Raw genomic sequence first — 20,982 nt, forward strand, 5'->3', positions numbered from 1 at the left:
TATGTATTCAAGGAGTGTGACCTATCAGAGTGTAGCCTTCTAACATCTGAAAGATCGCTTCCTGTTTCAGGCAGTCAAATATTGTACTTAGTATCTAGTAGAAAATCCCAATCACACACTAGCCTTTCATGTAGCCTAATCCGACTTCTTTTTGGATTGCTTGTCTTGATGATAGAAAAGAAACGAACCTTTTCATTCTCCCATGATTACCGAGCCTCCACACAATGCCCTGCCCTCTTTCGTTTTTCCACTATTGCCATTTCACATCACTTTGCTGTATCCTGGAGGGCAACCGAGCTAACAATCACAATGCTTGACTTGCTTTTACTGCAGTGAAATTGTTTTCCTATAACTTTTCCCAGAGTGAAAATCTACTTTCATACTTGAGTATTTTGGTAGATCTGTATATTACACTCTGAATACACAAGACCTGTGAGTTATTATTGATTGTTTGTCTGATCATTTTTTACTGCGGGTATTTCTACATTTACATTGGCTTGCACTTATTGATTTGGAATGGAAAATATACATTGTGCCCTATATGTACCTCGTGTCTGACTGAAATTACCAAATATGTTGTCACTTCCCTCCAACACACAGCATTCACCTCTTCACCTCATATTTGCAAAACCATATCATTTTTCAGTGTTTTTCTAAAAATAACATCAGACACCTGTCTGAACTTAGTAACTTAGGCCATGTTGTATCCTATAGAAACCGTGTTTGATTCTTCGTCACCATTTAACTTTATCAGTATCCATGACCAACAAACTTAAAATATAGCTATATTAATATACACGTATGCATTTGAGACAGAACAAAGGTTTTTCATCATACATATATGCTACGTTGACTTTATTGTCAACACAGACTGCTAACATGCACATGTTCACATCCCACGTCCCTGTAAAGGTTAATGGAAGAGTGAGTGCTTCACAAACTGTGGAAGTCTGCAGATACTGATGTGTATGCAAAATATACATAAAAAAAGAATCAATCTAGAATCAATTCATACACAACCATGCAGTATGTGCTGACGTTTATGAATTAAGTAACACTCTCCAGTAAGAACGCACTGAAATACATCTGAGAACCTACATGAAGCTTATGAGGTGGCTATTTGCATGGCCAGGTGATGACCTGTAACAGGATAGTATGCTAGCAAGCTGGCAACACGCTACTGCTTTAACACAACTGTGTGTTGGGTTTAGAGAGTTAACAGCATTGTTGGCTTAATGTTTAAGAGTTCACATGGTCTGATAAACAGATGTGTATTTTAAAAATGGAAAATCACAAATGAATACTATAAATGCTATTGTGTTTTGTTTGGCTTAATTGGTATAAAAATAAATGCGTAAAAAGATGTTCAAACACACACACGATTGTTGACTTTCATCCTGGCATCCTGTTAAGTTAAACAAAAGTAAATCTTTTTTTTTTTTTCTGCGTAACAAGAAAGAAATATTTATATAATTACTTATAAACATAAAGCAAATAATTATTTTTAACTTCTGGGTAATCAGAATTAGAAACAGGGTTTTTATTGCCAGGTGCAGTAAAGGACACTTTACAGCATTAGGAATTTGTCTTGATGTCAGGTGCAGATACAGAATCAAAGATATGACGTCAAGGGGGATACAGAGATGAAGAAAACAAAAATGTGACACAACAACAAGGTAAAAACAAGAGACTGTGGTGCAAGATGAACATGCTATATATAAATATGAAATATTTAAAGAGCAGACAAGATAGAATAAATTAAACTAAAAATAACAAAGGTTATGTACAGAAAAAGTGAGTTTACATGGTAGGTAGAAATAATATTTTATTATAAGCCTTTTAAAAAAAGGCTCCACTTTTGCCAGAAGGGAGGGACTGGAAGAGCACTTGTCTGGGGATAGAAGGGTCTGCTGCAATCCTGACTGCACGTCTCCGAATCCTGAAGTTGTACAGGTCCTGGAGTGACGGGAGGCTGCATGTATGTAATGCCACACAGTACATCAAGGACATCACATCATTCTGACTAAAGAGGCTTGTTATCAGCATCTGTGATGGCGTGTGGGTGTATTAGTGCACACAGCATGGGTAACTTGCGCATCTGTTAAGGCTCCACTGATGCTGAAGCTTACATACAGGTTTTATAGCAATTATATTCCTACCATCCAGATGACATCAATAAGCAAGGAAGGCCTCGCTTCTTTCAGCAAGACAACGGCAAACCACATTCTGCATGTATCACAAAAACACTCAGGCTCAGTAGTAAAAGAGTCCAGGTGGTGCAACTTGCTCCTCTCCCAATCCTTTAGGAAACGGGTGCAGTTGATTCATGTAACACTTCACTTCACTGTAACACAAATGTTTAAAATAGTGTTGTCATTGAAGAAAGTGAATATTATGGTTGCCATATGCTACAGCAGCTGGGAACCGGCTTGCCTGTGTACACTACAGAATCAGAGAATTGGCTCTGAGCCTACAAGCCACACTTATTGGCTCGCAGCTTCACTGCACAATGGCTCCTTTCTTTTCCCTTACTCCGTCTTATATCATTATCTCTGTGTACTGGGGATAGATAATGATATGTACAGCTATTCAACCTGGGTTCCATGCCTCATAGGGAGCCACCAAGCAGACAATCCACCTCTCTTCTCGCTTCTTCTTTTTATCTCTCTCTCTCTCTCCCTCTGTCTCAGCAGACATGGGGCATTTGTTATTTGTCCCCTAACCTACCATGTTTTCCCTTGCAATGATTTATAAATAGGGTGCTGCTTAGCATATCAAAGATACTGATGCTGGGAAAGAGAAGCAGAATGAGAGTGAGCGAGAGACAAAAGATGTACGGAAGACAGAGAAGACGAAGAGTCAGAGTTTGTGAACTCACCTCAGGTGTCTGTGGCACTGTCACTCACAATGTTTGCGTCGATATAACAGAGCAAATCACAACCGAGAACCGCAACTCAGAGTTTGAAGCCCCTATTTAAAGCTTTATGGGCTGATTTCAATATTTATCATAGTATTAATAGTAGTAGTAATAGTAATTACTATTACTAGTAATTACTATTACTACTTAATTAGTAGTAATAGGTGTTAAACAAATCTTGTATTTTTCTTGTAGTCACTTTGTTGCTGCTGCACTCATCAAACCCTACAACAGTGCATGAAAAATATTATCTGTGGATGTCAACAGTAGCCTGTTCTTCTCAGCCTACATGTGCATCTTATTTGGTCCCTGCTCTACTTGCCAGTAGGCCTGGCCAGACCTTCGATGTCATGGTTACAGTACCAAAAGCGAAGCTACTACTTTCAAACAGAGAAACTCCAAGGTTAAGAAACCAAAAACTTGGTTACGGTTCGAATGAAGTAACGACACTTACTACAGTGACAACATTGACCGCTTGTTGGAAACACTGGTGCTGATCAGTCAGTCCTGATTTATGAGCCTCTGACTGACCACGATCTCACTCTACACTTGCCGCTTTTATGTTGCGTCACTAACTGCCACTTTTGCTTGCGATGATGATAAGCCTACTGGCTTACTGGTAGGTGGTAGGCCCCACACTGAACCATGACTGTGGGCATGGTAATGACTGATAACTGTCCACTGAACCGTCAAATCAATGCCATGAAGACATGATCTTTATGAGATTTACATCATATTTTATAAACTGAACATTGTCTTTACTGTAATTTGGAGAAACCCACATACAGAGAAATGCTGCATTTAATGGTCCACCAACAGAAACAACATACAGTGCATCACTTTTTCCACATGTTGTTATGTTACAGCCTTATTCCAAAACAGATTAAATTATTATTTTCCTCAGACTTCTACAGCAAATACCCCATAATGTCAAAGTGAAATCAATGTTTTTGAATTATTTGCAAATGTATTAATAATAAAGAACGAAACAAATCACATGTACATCTACAATGTTCACTGCCTTTGCTCAATACTTGTAAAACCACTTATAACAACAATTACAGCCTCAAGTCTTTTTTAGTATGATGCTACAAGCTGTGCACACCTGTTTTTTTGGCGGTTTCTCTCATTCTTCTTTGCAGTCCCCCTCAAGCTCCATCAGGTTGGATGTGGAACATTGGTGCACAGCCATTTTCAGATCTCTCCAGAGATGTTCAATCTGGTTCAAGTCTGGGCTCTGGCTGGGCCACTCAAGGACATTCACAGAGTTGTCCCATAGCCACCCTTTTCTTATCTTGGCTGTGTGTTTAGGATGGTTGTCGTGTTGAAAGATGAAATGTTGCCCCAGCCTGAGGTCCAGAGCACTGTTGAACAGGTTGTTGCCAAGGACGTCTCTGTACATTGATGCATTCGTCTTCCCCTTGATACTCCACCACCATGTTTCACTGTAGGTATTGGTCAGGTGCTGAGCAGTTCCTGGTTTCCTCCAGACATGATGCTTGGCATTCAGGCCAAAGAGTTCAATCTTTGTGTGATTAGACCAGTGAATCTTGTTTCTCATGGCTTGAGAGGCCTTCAGCTGCATTCTGATAAACCTTTACTGAGTAATGTTTTACATCTGGCCACTCTACTATACAGGCCTGATTGGTGAGTGCTACAGAGATGATTGTTCTTCTGGAACGTTCTCCTCTCTCCCCAGAGAAACGCTGGAGCTCTTTCAGAGCGACCATCGAGTCCTTAGTTCTAAGGTCCTTCTCTCCCGATTGCTCAGTTTGGCCGGCCGGCCCTCTCTAGTAAATCCTTCCGTTTGTAGTTGATGGAGGCCACTGTGCTCATTGGGACCTTCAATGCTGCAGAAAGATTTTTGTATCATTCCACAGATCTGTGCCTCAATACAATTCTGTCTCTGAGGTCTACAGACAACTCCTTGAATTTCATGTCTTGGTTTGTGCTCTGACATGCATTGTTAACTGTGGGACCTTATCTAGACAAGTGTATGTCTTTCCAAATTAACTCTAATCAAATGATTTTTCCACAGGTGAAGTCCAAATATGTTGTAGAAACACCTCAAAAATGATCAATGGAAACAGGATTCACCAGAGCTCAATTTTGAGTGTCATGGCAAATACAGTAGACATGTATATTCTGCACTTTACTGCTTTTTTATTACAAAAACGAAATGATGCTAAACTACAGACACATGAGAAAAAGTGACACTGGTTGATGACTCTATCACCTTGATGTACTGACACTGGCAAATATCCGACCCACAAAACAGTATCTTGGATTTATGCATGTGTACAGTCTGTCCTAAAACAAGCATTAGCCAAACTGCGAGCCAGTGTCAGAGCACAGCGCACATGTGCACAAAGCCGTTCGTGTCTTTGTGTGGAAACTGGGGCTTTGACTGAGGCTTGGCGGAGCAGCAGGCCGAACCCATCGGGACGAAGAGGTGCATCTGAGTCCAATTAACCTCTGTCTATATCTTTGTGTGCCCTGGTGGACGCAGGAGATGAGCCCTGGACTGAACCATGACAGACTCACACGGTGAGTACAGAACCCTGAAAGGACAAGCAGCATGATATATATCGTTGAAAGAGGAGCTTTTATTTAGCACTGGTTGTGTGTTTAGTACAGTCCCAGCAGCTCATCTCCCGTCTCTCTCTAGGACTCTAAACAGTCTGTGTATGCTTCTCTGTGACTCTATGTTGAATGCCCTGTACACCTCAGCTGTTTGTAATAAATATAGGAGCACTTCATGCTGCTAAATAAATAATGAGCTATCAAACATCCGATTTATGTACAACTAGCTGGCACCGTAAGCATTTATATTGGTTCTGTGGACTGTAGAGAGAGTAATGGGCTGAACACTTGGCTCTGAACAGAGTGTCACAATCAGGGTTAAAGCTGTCCTGTAGTGCTGATGGCATGCAGTATTTCTGACTAGATTACTGCACCCAAAATAAGTGTCACACTTCCTTTGGCTCACCCAGAACTGATACTCGAATTATTTTGGACTGAATATAATGGTGATGAATGATATGATAAGTATTCCTTACACTCAGAGACTCCTTGTTAAGGCTAATTTTACTTTACAGCAGCAAATAGTGAGAAATGTCTAATTTTAGTCACCTAATACTAAAACAACCAAAATATCTCTTTAGTGTATTGAGCATTTCCACTCCTATTTTAAGCCCAATGCTGACCCTACAGCTGTGATCAGAGTGCAGATGAAAGCAGCTTTTTTTGTCATTTATGACACTGGTCTGCTTTTTAGGGAGCGTACGACAACAAAAACTGGAACTACTGTATTGTGGTTGGATGCATCAGAGGTTTACGTCTAAGTGGATGCTTTTGCCAAATTTGAAGAAATTCCTATAAGAATGGGACAGAATGGACCTGACGTTACTGTCACCTTGACAACTACATTTACATTAACTTTACATTTGGCAGACGCTTTTATCCAAAGCGACTTTGCTTGGTGATCTTACCACTTCACTATCCAGCTCCCACTAGACGTGAACATTTGTGCCGAATTCTCTCGAGGCCTTTTTTAGATATTGTGTTCAGAAAAACAGGACTGACGGTGGGGCACAGAATGCCTTCTGGCACAGAGGCATAAAAAAAAAAAAAAAGCATCTAACATTATTCCATCTTGCTAATGAGACCTTGTTAGCATATGACCACTTGACAAGAAGCACTATCAACTTTCAGCCCCTTATTGCATATTTCATGAGGCTGAGTTGTGAGCTGTTGAACCAAAGGGTGATTTGACTTTCTTGGATTGTTTATTCTGAACCACGTCAGAGGCTTTCAGAGGAAACAGTTTCTTAGGAAGAGGCGACAGAGAAACATTTAAGTAACAGTAGTCAGATCAATTCAATATGCGTGAAGCAGTGACACTTTCTTTTATGACTTGTGTAGCTTCATAAGAACTTCATGGAGTAGATAGAGTATGTAATCAAGGGATATGAGAGAAACAATAGATTTAGCACTCACTCACATGCTGTATTTGATTTTCTACTCATAAAAAAGGCAAACACTGTAACTATAACTGTATTTAAATAGAAATATGAAAAGCAAAAATATGATATGTATAATGAAAACTAACAATAACATACTAATGTTGGTGCTACAGCTCCAGGCATCACATTTGGCCTATCTGGACTGCTCACATAGGACCGTCATAAAGTGTAGCGCAGGCCACAGAGTGACACTCTCCAGGTCTGTTTTGACTGGCCGCTCGTGTGACCTGTGTTGTGTCACAGTAGAATAATAGATAATAATATAAAAATTATTTTATGACAGCTGTCATCCGTGTTTAAAAGCACCAGATTGTCTCTGACAACAGGAAAAGAAGCTTCTAATGTGCCTTAATAATTTATTAAAATAAAAGACTAATTGCTTTGCTTTTATTTGTTCTTTAAATCATGAATAAATTATCTTTTTTTTTTTTTGGCTGTATTAGGTTTGCATCAGCATTAGTTTAGCGTCAGTGCTGTTGCTGGTGGCCCACAGCTGCAGCAGGACAACAGGTGTCGAACGGGCCCAAGTCAGCGATCAGCGAGTGTGGCAGTGAGCCACACAGCAGCACAAAGGAGCAAACACAGAGAGCAGGCCCCACCTGAGCTGTATTACCCACCTGTCTTATGACAAGGAGTGCAGTTGCCTTTCCGTCCAGATGAGGGCGACACATCAAACCCCTAAATTCTCAGCACAGCAAACAGTCCCAGCACTCAAAGTGGCTGTGAAAGGGGACACGGCCAACAAATAAATAAATAAATAAAATAAAACGGGTGACAACGTGAATACCTCTGAGCGCGTGTTCCAATCCTTTATTTTAATCCAACAAACAGGATTAGAGCACATGAGATTTCTTTTTTTTTTTCCAGTGTTTGGACACAGGAAGCAGCGTCTAAGCCACATGGCCAGACTACCAACGACAGCTGAGACGGAAGAAGAGGCCCTGCCAACTGTCTGGCTCATTCTTTAGTAAGGCCTGCTTCCCTCAGGCCACTCACAGCCAGTGTAGGAACATGTCCAAGGCTGTCAAATATCAGCGCGCTCATGCACACACACACACACACACACACACACAAGGAGAAATGCCTGATTTGCTGTTTTCATGCAGGTGGCTGCTGCTGACGCTGCTTGTGAGCAGTCAGCCACACCTCAGTTTGGATACATGAATCAATCAATAGAATGAGGGGGGATTTTTTTTTTCTTTTTTTTTTTTGAGTACTGATGAATTAAAAGCTGCTGGATTTATCTGAATGTGAAATAATTGAGGCAGAATGTTCTATCAGTGCAACAGACAGGCGTTCATTTCCGACTGGCTCTGTGGAGTGAAGGGAATCGTATCAAAGGAACTGCAAAAGCGTCAGAAACGCATTTACAGTTCGCTCCTCAGACGTCCCACTCCCACTTAAGCGCGTGTTCTTTTGCACAATGGTTCATTGTCTGTGATCGTTTGTCTGTCAAGCACGAATGTTGAATCCAGTTTCAGTAAACAATGCAACATTATGCCAGTTATGGTCTTTAGAAAATATAAATTCCATCTGTTAACGCAAAAGGTCACGAGGAGACGTATTGCTCGAGTGAAATGGATCACGGCTGGAGACAACGAACGAGAGACAACAGCAGATGTGATGGTTGACATCACAATCAGAGGCCATTCATGATGAGTTAGTAAAGAGGAGAGGAACAGAGTCTCCGTATGAAATGTGTTAATATGTTGTTTGAAAGTCACAGAGCTCAGTTTAAAGAAGCAACATGTGCAGAAAGTGGCAGAAAAAAAAAAAACAGAACAGGACAAAATATGTATATATAAACTTAAAATAACACGTGTGTGTGTGTGTGTGTGTGTGTGTGTGTGTGTGTGTGTGTGTGTGTGTGATTCAAAAGACACTGACAAACAAAACAGGTGCCACTTCCTGGTATGAGGCCTTTAATAAAGATGCTGTACAGATGAGTTCTGACTAAAAACCTTAATATAAGTCACTAAGTGTTTTTTTTAAGCACTCTTCAGTGCGCATGCTCCGACCAGCGTCCAGTACCTGCACCCTGTTATCTGAGGGACAGTCCCACCTGCAGCTTCCCTCCGCATTCACTGATAATAGACAACACAACCGCAACGTCTGCGTCACAACCGCTGACATGTTACAGAGGTTACTCTGGCGGTTTGTGCTGCTGAAATCCACACTGCTCTGCTCTCCTCCTCTCCTCTCCTCTCCTCTGCTCTCCTCCTCTCCTCTCCTCTCCTCTCCTCTCCTCTGCTCTCCTCCTCTCCTCTCCTCTCCTCTCCTCTCCTCTCCTCTCTCTCTCCTCTCCTCTGCTCTCTCTCCTGTCCTGTCCTCCTCTCTCTGCTCTCCCTGCTCTCTCTCCTCTCTCTCCTCTCCTCTCCTCCTTCCTCGCTCTCCTCCTCCTCTCCTCCCCCTTGCTCTCCTCTGCTCTGCTCTCATCTCCTCTCTCTCCTCTCCTCTCCTCTCCTCTGCTCTCCTCTCCTCTGCTCTCCTCTCCTTCTCCTCTCCTCTCCTCTGCTCTCCTCTCTGCTCTCCTCTCCTCCTCTCCTCTCCTCTGCTCTCTCCTCCTCTCCTCTCTCCTCTCTCTGCTCTGCTCTCCTCGCTCTCCTCTCCTCTGCTCTCGCTCTCCTCTCTTGCTCTCATCTCTCTCCTCCTCTCCTCTCCCCTCTCTCCTCTGCTCTCCTCTCCTCTCCTCCTCTCCTCCTCTCTGCCATCTTCTCTTTCCCCCTGCTTTTGTTGGTTTATTTATTTATTTATTTCGCCGCGTGTCACTTGGCTCCTCCACCTGTTGCAAGAGGAAACCAGAGGTGAGGCTTCCGGTGAGGCCGAACACACTGTCAGGTTTCAGGTCCGACTCCACCCCCACACACTCACCCACCCCCCTCCCTCCCCCCTTTCTCCCATGGGGAGTCAGCTGCATGCGAACGAGAGCGCGGGCAGTGCGCCACGCTGCCACTGCGCTGAGCCGTGGACCCGTCTCACATGAATAAATAAAGACAGATAGATAGATAGATAGATAGATAGATAGATAGATAGATAGATAGATAGATAGATAGATAGATAGAGGAGGGGGTGTAGCCATACCTTAGGGCGCATCTCCTCCCCTCTGCTCCCCTCCTCTCCATCCATCCTCTCTCCGCTCCTCTTCGCTCCTGCAGAAACACACAAAACAAGAGGGAAAGCGTGAAGCGCATCAGGCTCTGATTGACTGATTTCCCACATCCTTCTCCTTTTTTCTCCTCTCGCAGCCCGTCTGACTGCAGCACTCTTGAATAATAACCCCCTCTCCTCCTCCTCCTCCTCCTCGTCCTCCTCCTTCTCTCTCTATCTCTCTCTCTCTTCTACTTAAAATGCCGCTCACAGGCGCGCTCCCGTGCCCGGTTTAAAGCTCTCTCTCTCTCTCTCTCCAATCCAAGCTGTGTCGCGCAAGTCAAGCCCAATGCGACGGTTTGGCACTGGGCGAACACACACACACACACACACACACACACACACACACACACACACACACACACACACACACACACTCCCCTCCTCGCGTTTCATCAGCTTTGATCTTGCTTCTCCTTGGAGGTTACATAGGTGAAGATAAAATAAATAAATAATAATAATAATAATAAGACAGGTGCACGCCTCTTTGTAAAACATGCACCTATATATATATGAGGAGATGATCATTATTAGATCAAACTAAACAGAAATGAATGTGCGCTCGGAGAACATCTGATCTGTTTCAAGGTCTGAAGTTTTTTTTTTTTTCTCTCCTCTTCATTGTCGGTCTGTGTGAGAGCCCCCACCACCACCTTTCTTCCCTTCTCTCTCTCTCTCTCTCTCTCTCTCCCTCCTCCCTCCCTCCCTCCTCCTGCCTAACTACATCTCTGCATTCTCCTCTTTTAGTCGTGTGGGAAGCTCTGCTCCGTGAATGCGGCTGCACAAGGAGCCAGCATACTTATGCGCCTGACACGGATACTGCTCTGCTCTTACAGGAGGGGGGGAAACACAAGCTCGCTCTCCTCTCCTTTAACTCCCCACCGTTTCCTCGAGCTGGATCTTTTCCCTTTTTTGTTTCTCTCTTTCTCCACGTTCCTGTTCGGGTTTCATTTGGTTCCATTTTTCCTCTGGAGCGACGGGAGCGGGAGGAAAGCGCGAGAGTTTCCAGCTCCTCACTTGCACCTGAATAACTGCATTATTCATTTTTACGCACCGGTTTCTGTTGTCCCGACTTGTCTCTCTTGTTTCTCTCGACGCTTTTCCGCTTTTTTTTTTCTCCAGGAGAGGAGCTTCAATTCCACCATAGCCCTTCTCTCTTCCGCTGGATGGAGACTGAAATAAGCATCTGTCACTACCTGCAAATAAACCGATCTGTCAAGAGAAAATAACTATTTTCCACGGGGTCTGAGGGGGGGGAAAAAAGACTGGATTTATGCTGTGCTCGTGGAAAATTATATACTGACACGCAAAAACCTGATGGGAGCGTTTTGGCTGCCTTTGCCCTCAGAAACATTATCCCGGTGCGCAACTTCGCTCGAAACAAACCCGCGTTTATTCATTGGATCGTTGGGGGTTGCTGAGCCGAGCTGAAGCCAGACGCACAGTGTGGGCCATCCTCTTCTCCCCCACCCACCCCCATTTTTCTCCCCTGCCCCTCTTCTCCTCCTCCAGTTTCCCCGTAAGAAAAAAAAAAAGAAAAACACACACACTCCAAGAATGACGGACTTATTTCACCGCATCACCGACCGCCTCGCGTCTTTTTTCACGCCTTGGAGTCGCCGGACGCGCCGTCAAGATCTGTAAAAGCTGTCTACCTCTCCCTTCCTCTCTCGCTCTCTCTGCCTTTCTGTTTTACATCTCTCTCTCTCTCTCTCTCTCTCCTCCCTCTCTCTTTCCACCCAGTCTCTCTCGCTCTCTCTCTCTATCTCTCTGTGCCTCCTGCAACCAAATGAATCCTCTCCCATGGAGGTAGGACAATCACCTTGGGGACCGAACGACCAGAGGGGAGATTTTTCCAAGCAAGAGGAGCCCGTCAGCAAGAGACGCATCGGGTAAAATCGGATTCGCACCCCCCCCCCTCCCCACCTCCACCCCAGTCCTCTCTGTCCCCACTGTCTCCACTGCACCCCCCTCCAAGTGTGCTCGGCTCCGGCTGATATACAGTAGCCTTCATGGGGAAATAGGGGCTGGAGAAGCCTTGTTGCGCCCTGTAACTGTCTGCGTTCTACTTCAGCTGGGAGGACTGTTTGCGCACGTCTCCATCCATGTCTCACCAATGCTGCCCCGTGTCTCCAGAGGGAGCCGCATTCATTACCAACTCAGCTTTGGGTAAGTCTCATTTATTTCGATTTAGTTTGAATATCTCTATAAAATTATTATATTTCTAGAATCTTTTTTTTTCATTTGATGTTACATGTGAAAACCCCTGCGTGATAAATGGGTGCCGCTCAAACCCTCTCAATATGTCAGTAATGGGCACAGTCCCAATTCTTCCTCCCCCCCCCCCTCCTTTGCTCTCACAGTTGCTTTCCTTAATAACCCGAATGTGCTGCTTGAAGGCGGTGCTGCTGCTGGCTTCAAATGAAAAAAAAAAAAAAAGAACTGCAGCCGTTTGACTTTGATTATGTTGAATGCCTGAAGAGAAGAATACAGTGTAGTTGTGCTGTTGCTGTCCTAAACATTTTTAAGACTATGCTGAAATGCACTGGGTGCCAGAAGAAGATGCAGAGTTGTGCAGCAGCTCATGGGTTTGAGTAATTTCTACAGCATATGGTAGTTTTCCTCTACTCTGCATCAAACATTTGGCTTGTCCTGTAATTAGGGTGAATCACTGCTTCCACTCACTGATGATTTGATTAAAAAGTGCAGTAAACATTGTGCCTTGTTAACATAGGAATGCACATATAGTTTGTCTACAGTGTAGAAGTGTAAAGAATTTTTGTAGCATCAAATAGATTGAACATTGGACATACAGCATAACCACTATGAAATATGTATTTTGATGGTTTGCTTTCTGTGTGTGTTTGTTTGTGGGTGTGCACGCATGTGTCTCTGGGCTTGTTTGCACACCTGTGTGTGTGTATGTGAATGCTTTACATGCACGTGTGTGTGTGTGTGTGTGTTTTTCTTTTTCCAAAGGTTACTAAATGGTTTTCTGGGGGAGGATTTCTAACCGGCGAGATGCTGCTCGTATTCCTGCTGGCAGCCTTTTCTTCTTCCATCTCCGGCTCCTTCTCCTCCTCCCTCTCCTCCCCCTCGGTGTCGGACGGACCACCGATGGCAGACCCGTCCGCATCAGATTTGATGGCCGAGACCTGCAGCGCCTGCTCCTGCATGTCGGTGGAAAACGTGCTGTATGTCAACTGCGAGAAGGTCACAGTCTACCGACCCACGCAGCTCATCCCACCGGCTTCGTCCCTGTACCACCTGAACTTCCAGAACAACTTCTTAATCATACTTTACCCAAACTCGTTCCTCAACTTTACCCATGCTGTGTCACTGCAGCTGGGGAACAATAAACTGCAGAACATCGAAGGTGGAGCATTTATGGGGATGAGCGCATTGAAACAGCTGCACCTGAACAATAATGAATTAAAGGTGCTCCGTGCAGACACCTTTCAAGGGATAGAAAACTTGGAATACCTTCAGGCTGATTACAATTTGATAAAGTACATTGAAAAGGGTGCGTTCAACAAACTGCACAAGCTAAAAGTGCTCATTCTGAATGATAATCTCATACAGGCACTTCCTGACAACATATTTCGCTTTGCCTCACTTACACATCTGGATATAAGGGGAAACAGGATCCAGAAGCTACCTTATCTGGGGGTTCTGGAGCATATAGGGCGCATTGTAGAGCTGCAGCTGGATGATAACCCCTGGAACTGCACCTGTGATTTAGCACCTCTCAAAGCATGGCTTGAAAACATGCCCTATAATATTTTTATTGGCGAGGCCATATGTGAAACACCAAGTGACTTGTACGGGAGGCTACTGAAAGAAACCAACAGACAGGAACTGTGTCCTATGGGAACAGGAGGCGACTTCATGCCGCCTGCATTGCCTGATAATGGACAGTTGCCCTCCAAAATGTCCCCAACCACTGTGGCTCCATTAGCCACAAAAGCGCCAAAATCCACTGACTCATCTAAGATTTATGGTAACGGCATTGTTGCTGGTTTGCCCCCATTTGGAAGAAATAGCCAAATCGTTTCCTTTCAGACACGGACCCCTCCATTGCTGTGTCCGCAGCCCTGCAGCTGTAAAGCCCACCCCTCGGACTTTGGCATTAGTGTGAGCTGTCAGGAGAGGAATATTAAAAATCTAGCTGATCTCATTCCTAAACCCCCAAATGCCAAGAAACTTCACCTGAGTGGGAATTACATTCGTGACATAAGCCCAACTGATTTCCAAGGGTTCGAGGGTTTAGATTTGCTACATCTTGGCAGCAATCAAATTGTCACAGTCCAGAAAGGTGTGTTTGCTAACCTCACTAACCTGAGGAGACTGTACTTAAATGGAAACCAGCTCGAACAGTTGCACCCTGAGATGTTTTTGGGCCTCACAAACCTGCAGTACCTATATTTGGAATACAATGCCATAAAAGAAATCTTAGCCGGCACATTTGACTCCATGCCCAATCTACAACTCCTGTATCTCAACAACAATGTTCTGCGGAGTCTCCCCGCCTATGTGTTTGCTGGTGTCTCTTTAGCCAGACTGAATCTGAAAAACAACCACTTCATGACCCTGCCAGTGAGCGGTGTCTTGGACCAGCTGCGGTCATTGACCCAGATAGACCTGGAAGGGAACCCGTGGGAGTGTTCCTGCGATCTGGTCGCCCTCAAACTCTGGCTAGAGAAGCTAAGTGATGGAGTGTCTGCCAAAGAGGTGAAATGTGCCTCCCCTGTGCAGTTCGCCAACATTGAGCTGCGCCTCTTGAAAAATGAGATCCTGTGTCCTAAACTTGTTGCAAAGCCTCCGTTTATTTTCACTAGTGCCACTCCTGTTTTGACTTCAGTGTCGCCTGCTGGAGTTGGCAAAGCCCCGCCGGGAGGGCCTGTGCCTCTCTCAATTATGATCCTCAGCATCCTCGTAGTGCTTATCCTTACTGTGTTTGTGGCCTTCTGCCTTCTAGTCTTTGTCCTGAGGCGGAATAAAAAACCAGTGGGCAGACAGGAGGGTCTGGGAAACCAGGAGTGTGGCTCTATGTCGCTGCAACTCCGCCGGCACAGCCACAAGTCAGGAAAAAAAGGCTCCATCCCAGGAGATGACCTTGGAGGTGAGGCGTTTATTCCCCAGACCATTGAGCACATTGGCAAGAGCCACACCTGCGGGATCGGACGTTCCTCAGACATGGATGCCGGCTTCAAGTTTGCAGACTCGCAGAGGCAGAAAATCATCCTCCGGAACAGCGCCGACAAGGATAAAGACTCGCTTTCCACTCTGGAGCGCAACAAACGTCTCAGCACCATCGACGAACTCGAGGAATTCCTTCCCAACCGAGAGCCCAGCATGTTCATCCAGAACTTCCTGGACAGCAAAAGAGATTTCAACAGTATAGGGATGGGCGGGTACGAAATACGCTACCCAGAGAAAACGCTGGATAAAAAGATGAAGAAGTCATCGCTGATAGGTGGGAACCACAGTAAGATCGTGGTGGAGCAGAGAAAAAGTGAGTATTATGAGCTGAAAGCCAAGCTTCAAGGAACGCCTGATTACCTGCAGGTGCTCGAGGAGCAGACTGCACTGAGTAAAATGTAGGGATTGTTGGGTTTGATTTAGTGCATTGATCACACATACATACACAAACAGGCAGAAAGACAGCCAAACCCATCTGCCTTTTTTCGGCTTCGTTCTCCCCCTTTAGCCACATTCGTTCACCCCAACCCACCCTCAGATTTCTCGCTTTCTGTCCTCATCTCTCTTTCTGTCTCTCAGAACACACACACCCACACACTTACAGCAAAAAAAGTGCCTTCTGGAAATCCTTAATGACCAATGCAGAGATGGACAAAATGGCTCCACACTACAAAGCTATTAGAATCAGCATGGATGTATTCCTCAGTAAAAGACTTTTTGGATTATCCATGCCACTACATGTATGAATCCCACATAAACACCACAGGACACCCTTAAAAAGCAACCAGACAGTCATAGTATTTTTTGCTGCTATTAAAATGGGTACTTATCTCTTTTTTGTTGTTCTTTTTTTCTCCCCTCTTTTCTTTTTCCAACCAAATCAAAGGGTGTTGAAAACAGTGCTCGAGAATATACCTCGCCGTCTTCAACCCTCTTTTAAAACAAAAAAAAAAAAAGCGAGAAAAAAGGAGGGAGCGTTGGTTGTTGTTCAGTTGCTCTGGAAAGTATCCAAAATCACTACTTCTGGGATGAGATTAACAAAATCGGTGACTCAATGGATGCTACTTTGCTTTCTTTTTTTATATTATTTTATTATAATTTGCGGGGACATCCATGTGATCTTGGGGAAGCTCTCTCTGGAGTCAGCTGCAGACTCTCTGCCATCTTGTGTGGATTACAAACCAGTAGCAGTACACCTGCTCTTTGCCAGAAGGCTAAATGGTCCCTGTTTTCCATTCATGGGGATTGGAGGCATGTGCAGAACTCTATTGGGGAATGGTTTCATGACTTGTTTTCTTTATGTAAAGAGCCATGTTAAATATAGTGTCTTCTGAATGGAGTTGTGTTTCTCTTTCCAAAATTGCTACTTTACAGTAACTGTATGTTTTGGGTGAAATCTAATGGCACATACACTGTCAGAGGACACTGTTTCTGAAAAATGACAAACCCAAGGATAAAAAAATTACAAAGCTGCTTGCCATGTAAGCGTAACCTGGAATTTATTTTGTAAGTCTTACATTATTTGTATCTGTGGGACTGGTTTGTAAATTACAAGGAAAGACAAGCATCATACATACGCACACACACATAGCCTACTGTCTACTGACGGAGCGTCATCAACAAGAGACTACAAGCCAGAATCGTCAAACAGACCACTAATATAATTCAATCGGTGATCCACCTCCCCTTGTCAGCTCTCAATTCATAGTAAAAAAAAAAAATTTAACAACATAAGTAATTTATTTTTCTATGCAGGATTATTTAAAGAGTTATTGGTATTATTTAAAAAAGAATAATACGCAAAGAGTGGAGGAGTGAACTGGATGGAGCAATGCACCAGAGCTAATTCGGGTCACCAGAGGTGGCTGATGAGTCGATTCAAGGGTTTCGGTTTCTCCCAATATACTGAGGAACTAGACCCGCTGGACGAGGGTTGTGAAACATGATCTGTGATGTTTCCTTTTGTTTTTTGTTTTTTTTGGTCTATATATTTTTTTTTTGTTTGTTTCTGGTCGTGTCGCACAGCGAGCTGAGGCCTGATAAGAGTCTGTGACGTTTTCAACAGTTTTGTTATTCTTCTATCTCCCACAGTATATTGTAAAAGGTTTCTTATTAACATTATGCAACCAAAATAAATGTGCATTAAACTTGATATGGTTCTGGAATTGTTGGGGACGGGAACGGAGACATTTTGCAAGGGCGAGAATGGCGACCAATTAAGGCTCTAAATTGTCACATTTGAACTGAATCATATCAAAATAAAAAACTAAAAATAATAAAAAAAAAAAACAAAAAAACATCATGTGCAATATTAGTAAATCTGCTCAGTCATGATGGCTTCAAATTATTTTGTTTAATTTATTTAGTTTGAGGTTATATTGTCAGGACAGGTTCTATTTCAAAATGATTTTATCAACTTAACTTTATCCGGTCCTTATTTAAAAAGTATTGTTAAGTTAAAATTTTGAGTGTTTATTGACATTACAAATGAATAGAATGTATCTTGGAAAGTATAATAAATACAATTTTCTATCGGTCATAAATCTCCTGTATATTGGTTAATTTTCTCTTGTATAATCATGTTTTAATCAAGGTATTAAAATCAGCACCTATTTGCACTGTGTCCCCCTATTTTTCTTTTTTAGTTCACATCCTCTCTGCTTCTCTAGGCTGCTTTAAGACAAAAGGATTCTTGCACTCAAACTGCCAACACTTTTACACTTTTCTTTGAGGTTTTTTGTTGAACAAGTTGGATTGTCTGACAGCTCGGTGTTGGACAGCACAAATGACAGCGTGGTGAACTTGTTTTGTTCATGTGCAAACACTGGCTGCCCTTCAAGCATAATATATGTGTGCTTAGTCTGTTTAGTTTCAAAGGAACTGGCAGTGGAAGCTGCAAAACTGCTGCTTGTTCCACTTAAGGCCATAAAACAATTTGTACTTGTTTTCCACTGGAAACTATTGCTTTACAAAATCCACCACTGGTTTTATTTTTTATTTTTTGCAGTCCTGCCTTTTTTAAGCAAATTTTAAATCCCAAACTATCTGAAGCTCGAAACCCTCATGATTCAAAAAGTGGTTTTGTGCAGTTTTGAGGGTCAGATCACCTTGTACTCCTTGACTGTCAAAAATCTGGATTCCAAACATGTAATATGACCAAATTTGACCTGTCATAATGTGGTATCAGTTCATTACTTCATTCAAATTCAAACACACCCACTAATCTTTCTCTTTGCCTTCATCCTTCGTTAAGCTTTTTGTTTTTAATTTGGCGTTGACCTTACTGTCTAGCAGGTATCATTGTTCCATCTGTTTTTAGCCAGCTATCAAATATTCATGCATTTTCCATTTTAGGGTTAAAAATTCAGATTCCCTGTTTCTGTGTTAATCTAACCTATGAGGCTTTTGGGAAACCAAGTAGCAGAAAGTATGACTCATGCAGACGCCAGAGAATTGCCCTCATTAATTATTAATACACTTGGCAGTTATGAACTAAAAAAGGGATGTGGGGAGGTATGAATCTGATAGTGTATGTCCACCCCCTCCAAACTGTCCCTTTCTTTTCTCCATCATTAAGTCGTGCCTCCCTGTAATAGAGCAGAAATAGCATTTGGATATTTAAAAAGAAACACTAACATTGGCTGGAAAAGTGTCTTTTCAGTCCAGCCTTTTACTGCAGTGACTTGGCTCCTGTGCAGGGTTCTGTTCCTGGAAGCTCCAGGGGTCCTTGAGGGGCTACTACGGCATCCCTAAAAACTGAGAAAAAGTCCATTTCGACTGTGCTTCAACTCACTAGGCGTTTGTATAATTAGAACTAAATGCACAAAGAGCCTGATGGTCTTTTTGTCCATCTCTCTCTTTCCTCTGTGCTGTTTTCATCCCACCTGCTGTAGAGACAGTTATGCAATTCTGTACTGAATCCTAACTGTAAAAACCATCTCTGCTGTGCCTCAGAGTGTATTCTTATCTGATGGGACTCTTTGCTGAAATGCATGTCTTTTTTTGGGAGGTGGAATCTAAGGGGGAACGGTCCAGAAAAGTCCTGCTGGAAAATGAGGAGAGCATGCTTTAATGGAATTGGCCACAAGGGGCACTGCGGACTAAGAGCACAACAGAGAGTGTGGAATCGTGTGACTGGGCTGCAGGAGAATTACTCCTAATCCAAGGCTTGGATAAAAAAGAAAAAAAAGATGGAATGAGAAATATATTTCATTAATTCTGTTTGTAGTATTGCCTTAACTTTGCTTCCTTTTATGGAAATGTAAAGACAAGGCACATCTTAGAGGTTACAAAACATGCTTTTGATGATGATCGCTGCTCTTCTTCCCAGGGATGAGTAGAGTAACTGCAAACACTGGGTCAAGGTTGGAAATTATTCACAGACCAATCAAAGTAAAAAGAATTCAAATTGCCAAAAAGATTAGAATTCACAATGTTCATGACCAACTGTCGACGTCCAGATCTGTCCCTAAATCCCAACCTATCAAAAGTTATGTTAGTGTCTAAACCTGACCTAACAATCCATCCGTCAATCCATTATCTGAACCACTCTGAATGGACGCAGCTGTTTACACTTCAGAATTACAATATTATGTTTTGCGAGACTGTGTTGATTCTTAAAAACATTGTATTGATTTTTAAATTAATACTTCACGTGAAAAGATCTGAGGCAGACAGTAATTCATTTTGTGTTAGATTTGAAAGCCTGAGTGCTACATGTATAAATCAGTGTATATCACATGTATACACATTTTTGCACTCATATATGGTGGTGCTTTCTTTATACTATGTCCGTTTTCTTCAAATTCTATTTTAAAAAGTTGCAACATATTTTCCTGCAGCATAGGAACCTATAGCTATGGTCCTGATAACAATAGATAATGGTCACTGAATGTCATAGTAACATCTAAAGCTCGTCCTACTTTAATATCCCATGTCTTGAAGATCAAACTGTCGCAGCACTTGAGCAGAGCAAATTTGTATTAAAAATGGAAATGTCGTACCACTAAGATCACTCTTGCTCATTTTTAAAACTGGAAATCCAAATCCTCAAGGATTCTGGTGCTTTGGTGATAACAAAAGAATGACAGTCTTGCAAAAGGTTAATGTCTGTGAAAGTTATTTTATGGAAACGCATTCTTGGGTTGGGTACAAATGTTATCTATGAATGTAATATGCAGTTTCATTTACCTCTGTCTTTTCATCTCTGCTTCTACATCTCTTTCCATTTTATTTTAGTGCACATCATTTGTTCTCACAGGGAGTTCCCCTCCTCTTCATCTTGGATATTATCTCAGCTTTCTTCTTCGTTCTTTTCATCTCACGTCTTCCCTGTGCCATGAGTTTTTCTTTCTTTTCTTTTCTTTTTTTTTTTAAATAATACAATACCACCAGAGTAATGCATTGAAAGGTTATTTCAAAATAGAGGTGATTAAAACTTATAAACAGTAGGTCCTGTGTGTATTGAATAAATGTCTACTGTATCTAATTCACATGGTTTTATATATCTTGTCAAGTTCATAATCAATTTGCATCTATAGCATAACAATTAGTGTTTCCAATTTGGAAATAGTGCTTTTTAAAATTAATATTATTGTTGTTATTATTATCATATAATTTGGTCTTTTGAAATGTACATTTTCAGTTTGCCTTCAGTTGATAAAACCTTTACCTCAAAAGTGGTGAGAAATT

The 20,982-nt window shown here is 42.6% G+C and overlaps 1 protein-coding gene across 1 annotated transcript; it reads left to right on the forward strand.

The window, feature by feature from the left end:
• The first annotated feature begins 12,128 nt into the window (after window positions 1–12,128).
• On the forward strand, window positions 12,129–17,814 carry slitrk4 (SLIT and NTRK-like family, member 4). The gene is made up of 2 exons (XM_026357221.1): window positions 12,129–12,258; window positions 13,069–17,814. Exon 2 carries the CDS (start codon window positions 13,111–13,113, stop codon window positions 15,691–15,693), a length of 2,583 nt encoding a protein of 860 aa, XP_026213006.1. The 5' UTR covers window positions 12,129–12,258; window positions 13,069–13,110; the 3' UTR covers window positions 15,694–17,814.
• The last annotated feature ends 3,168 nt before the right edge of the window (window positions 17,815–20,982 follow it).

Source organism: Anabas testudineus, chromosome 10 (genome assembly GCF_900324465.2).
Source record: "Anabas testudineus chromosome 10, fAnaTes1.2, whole genome shotgun sequence".
NCBI classification, from domain to species: domain Eukaryota; kingdom Metazoa; phylum Chordata; class Actinopteri; order Anabantiformes; family Anabantidae; genus Anabas; species Anabas testudineus.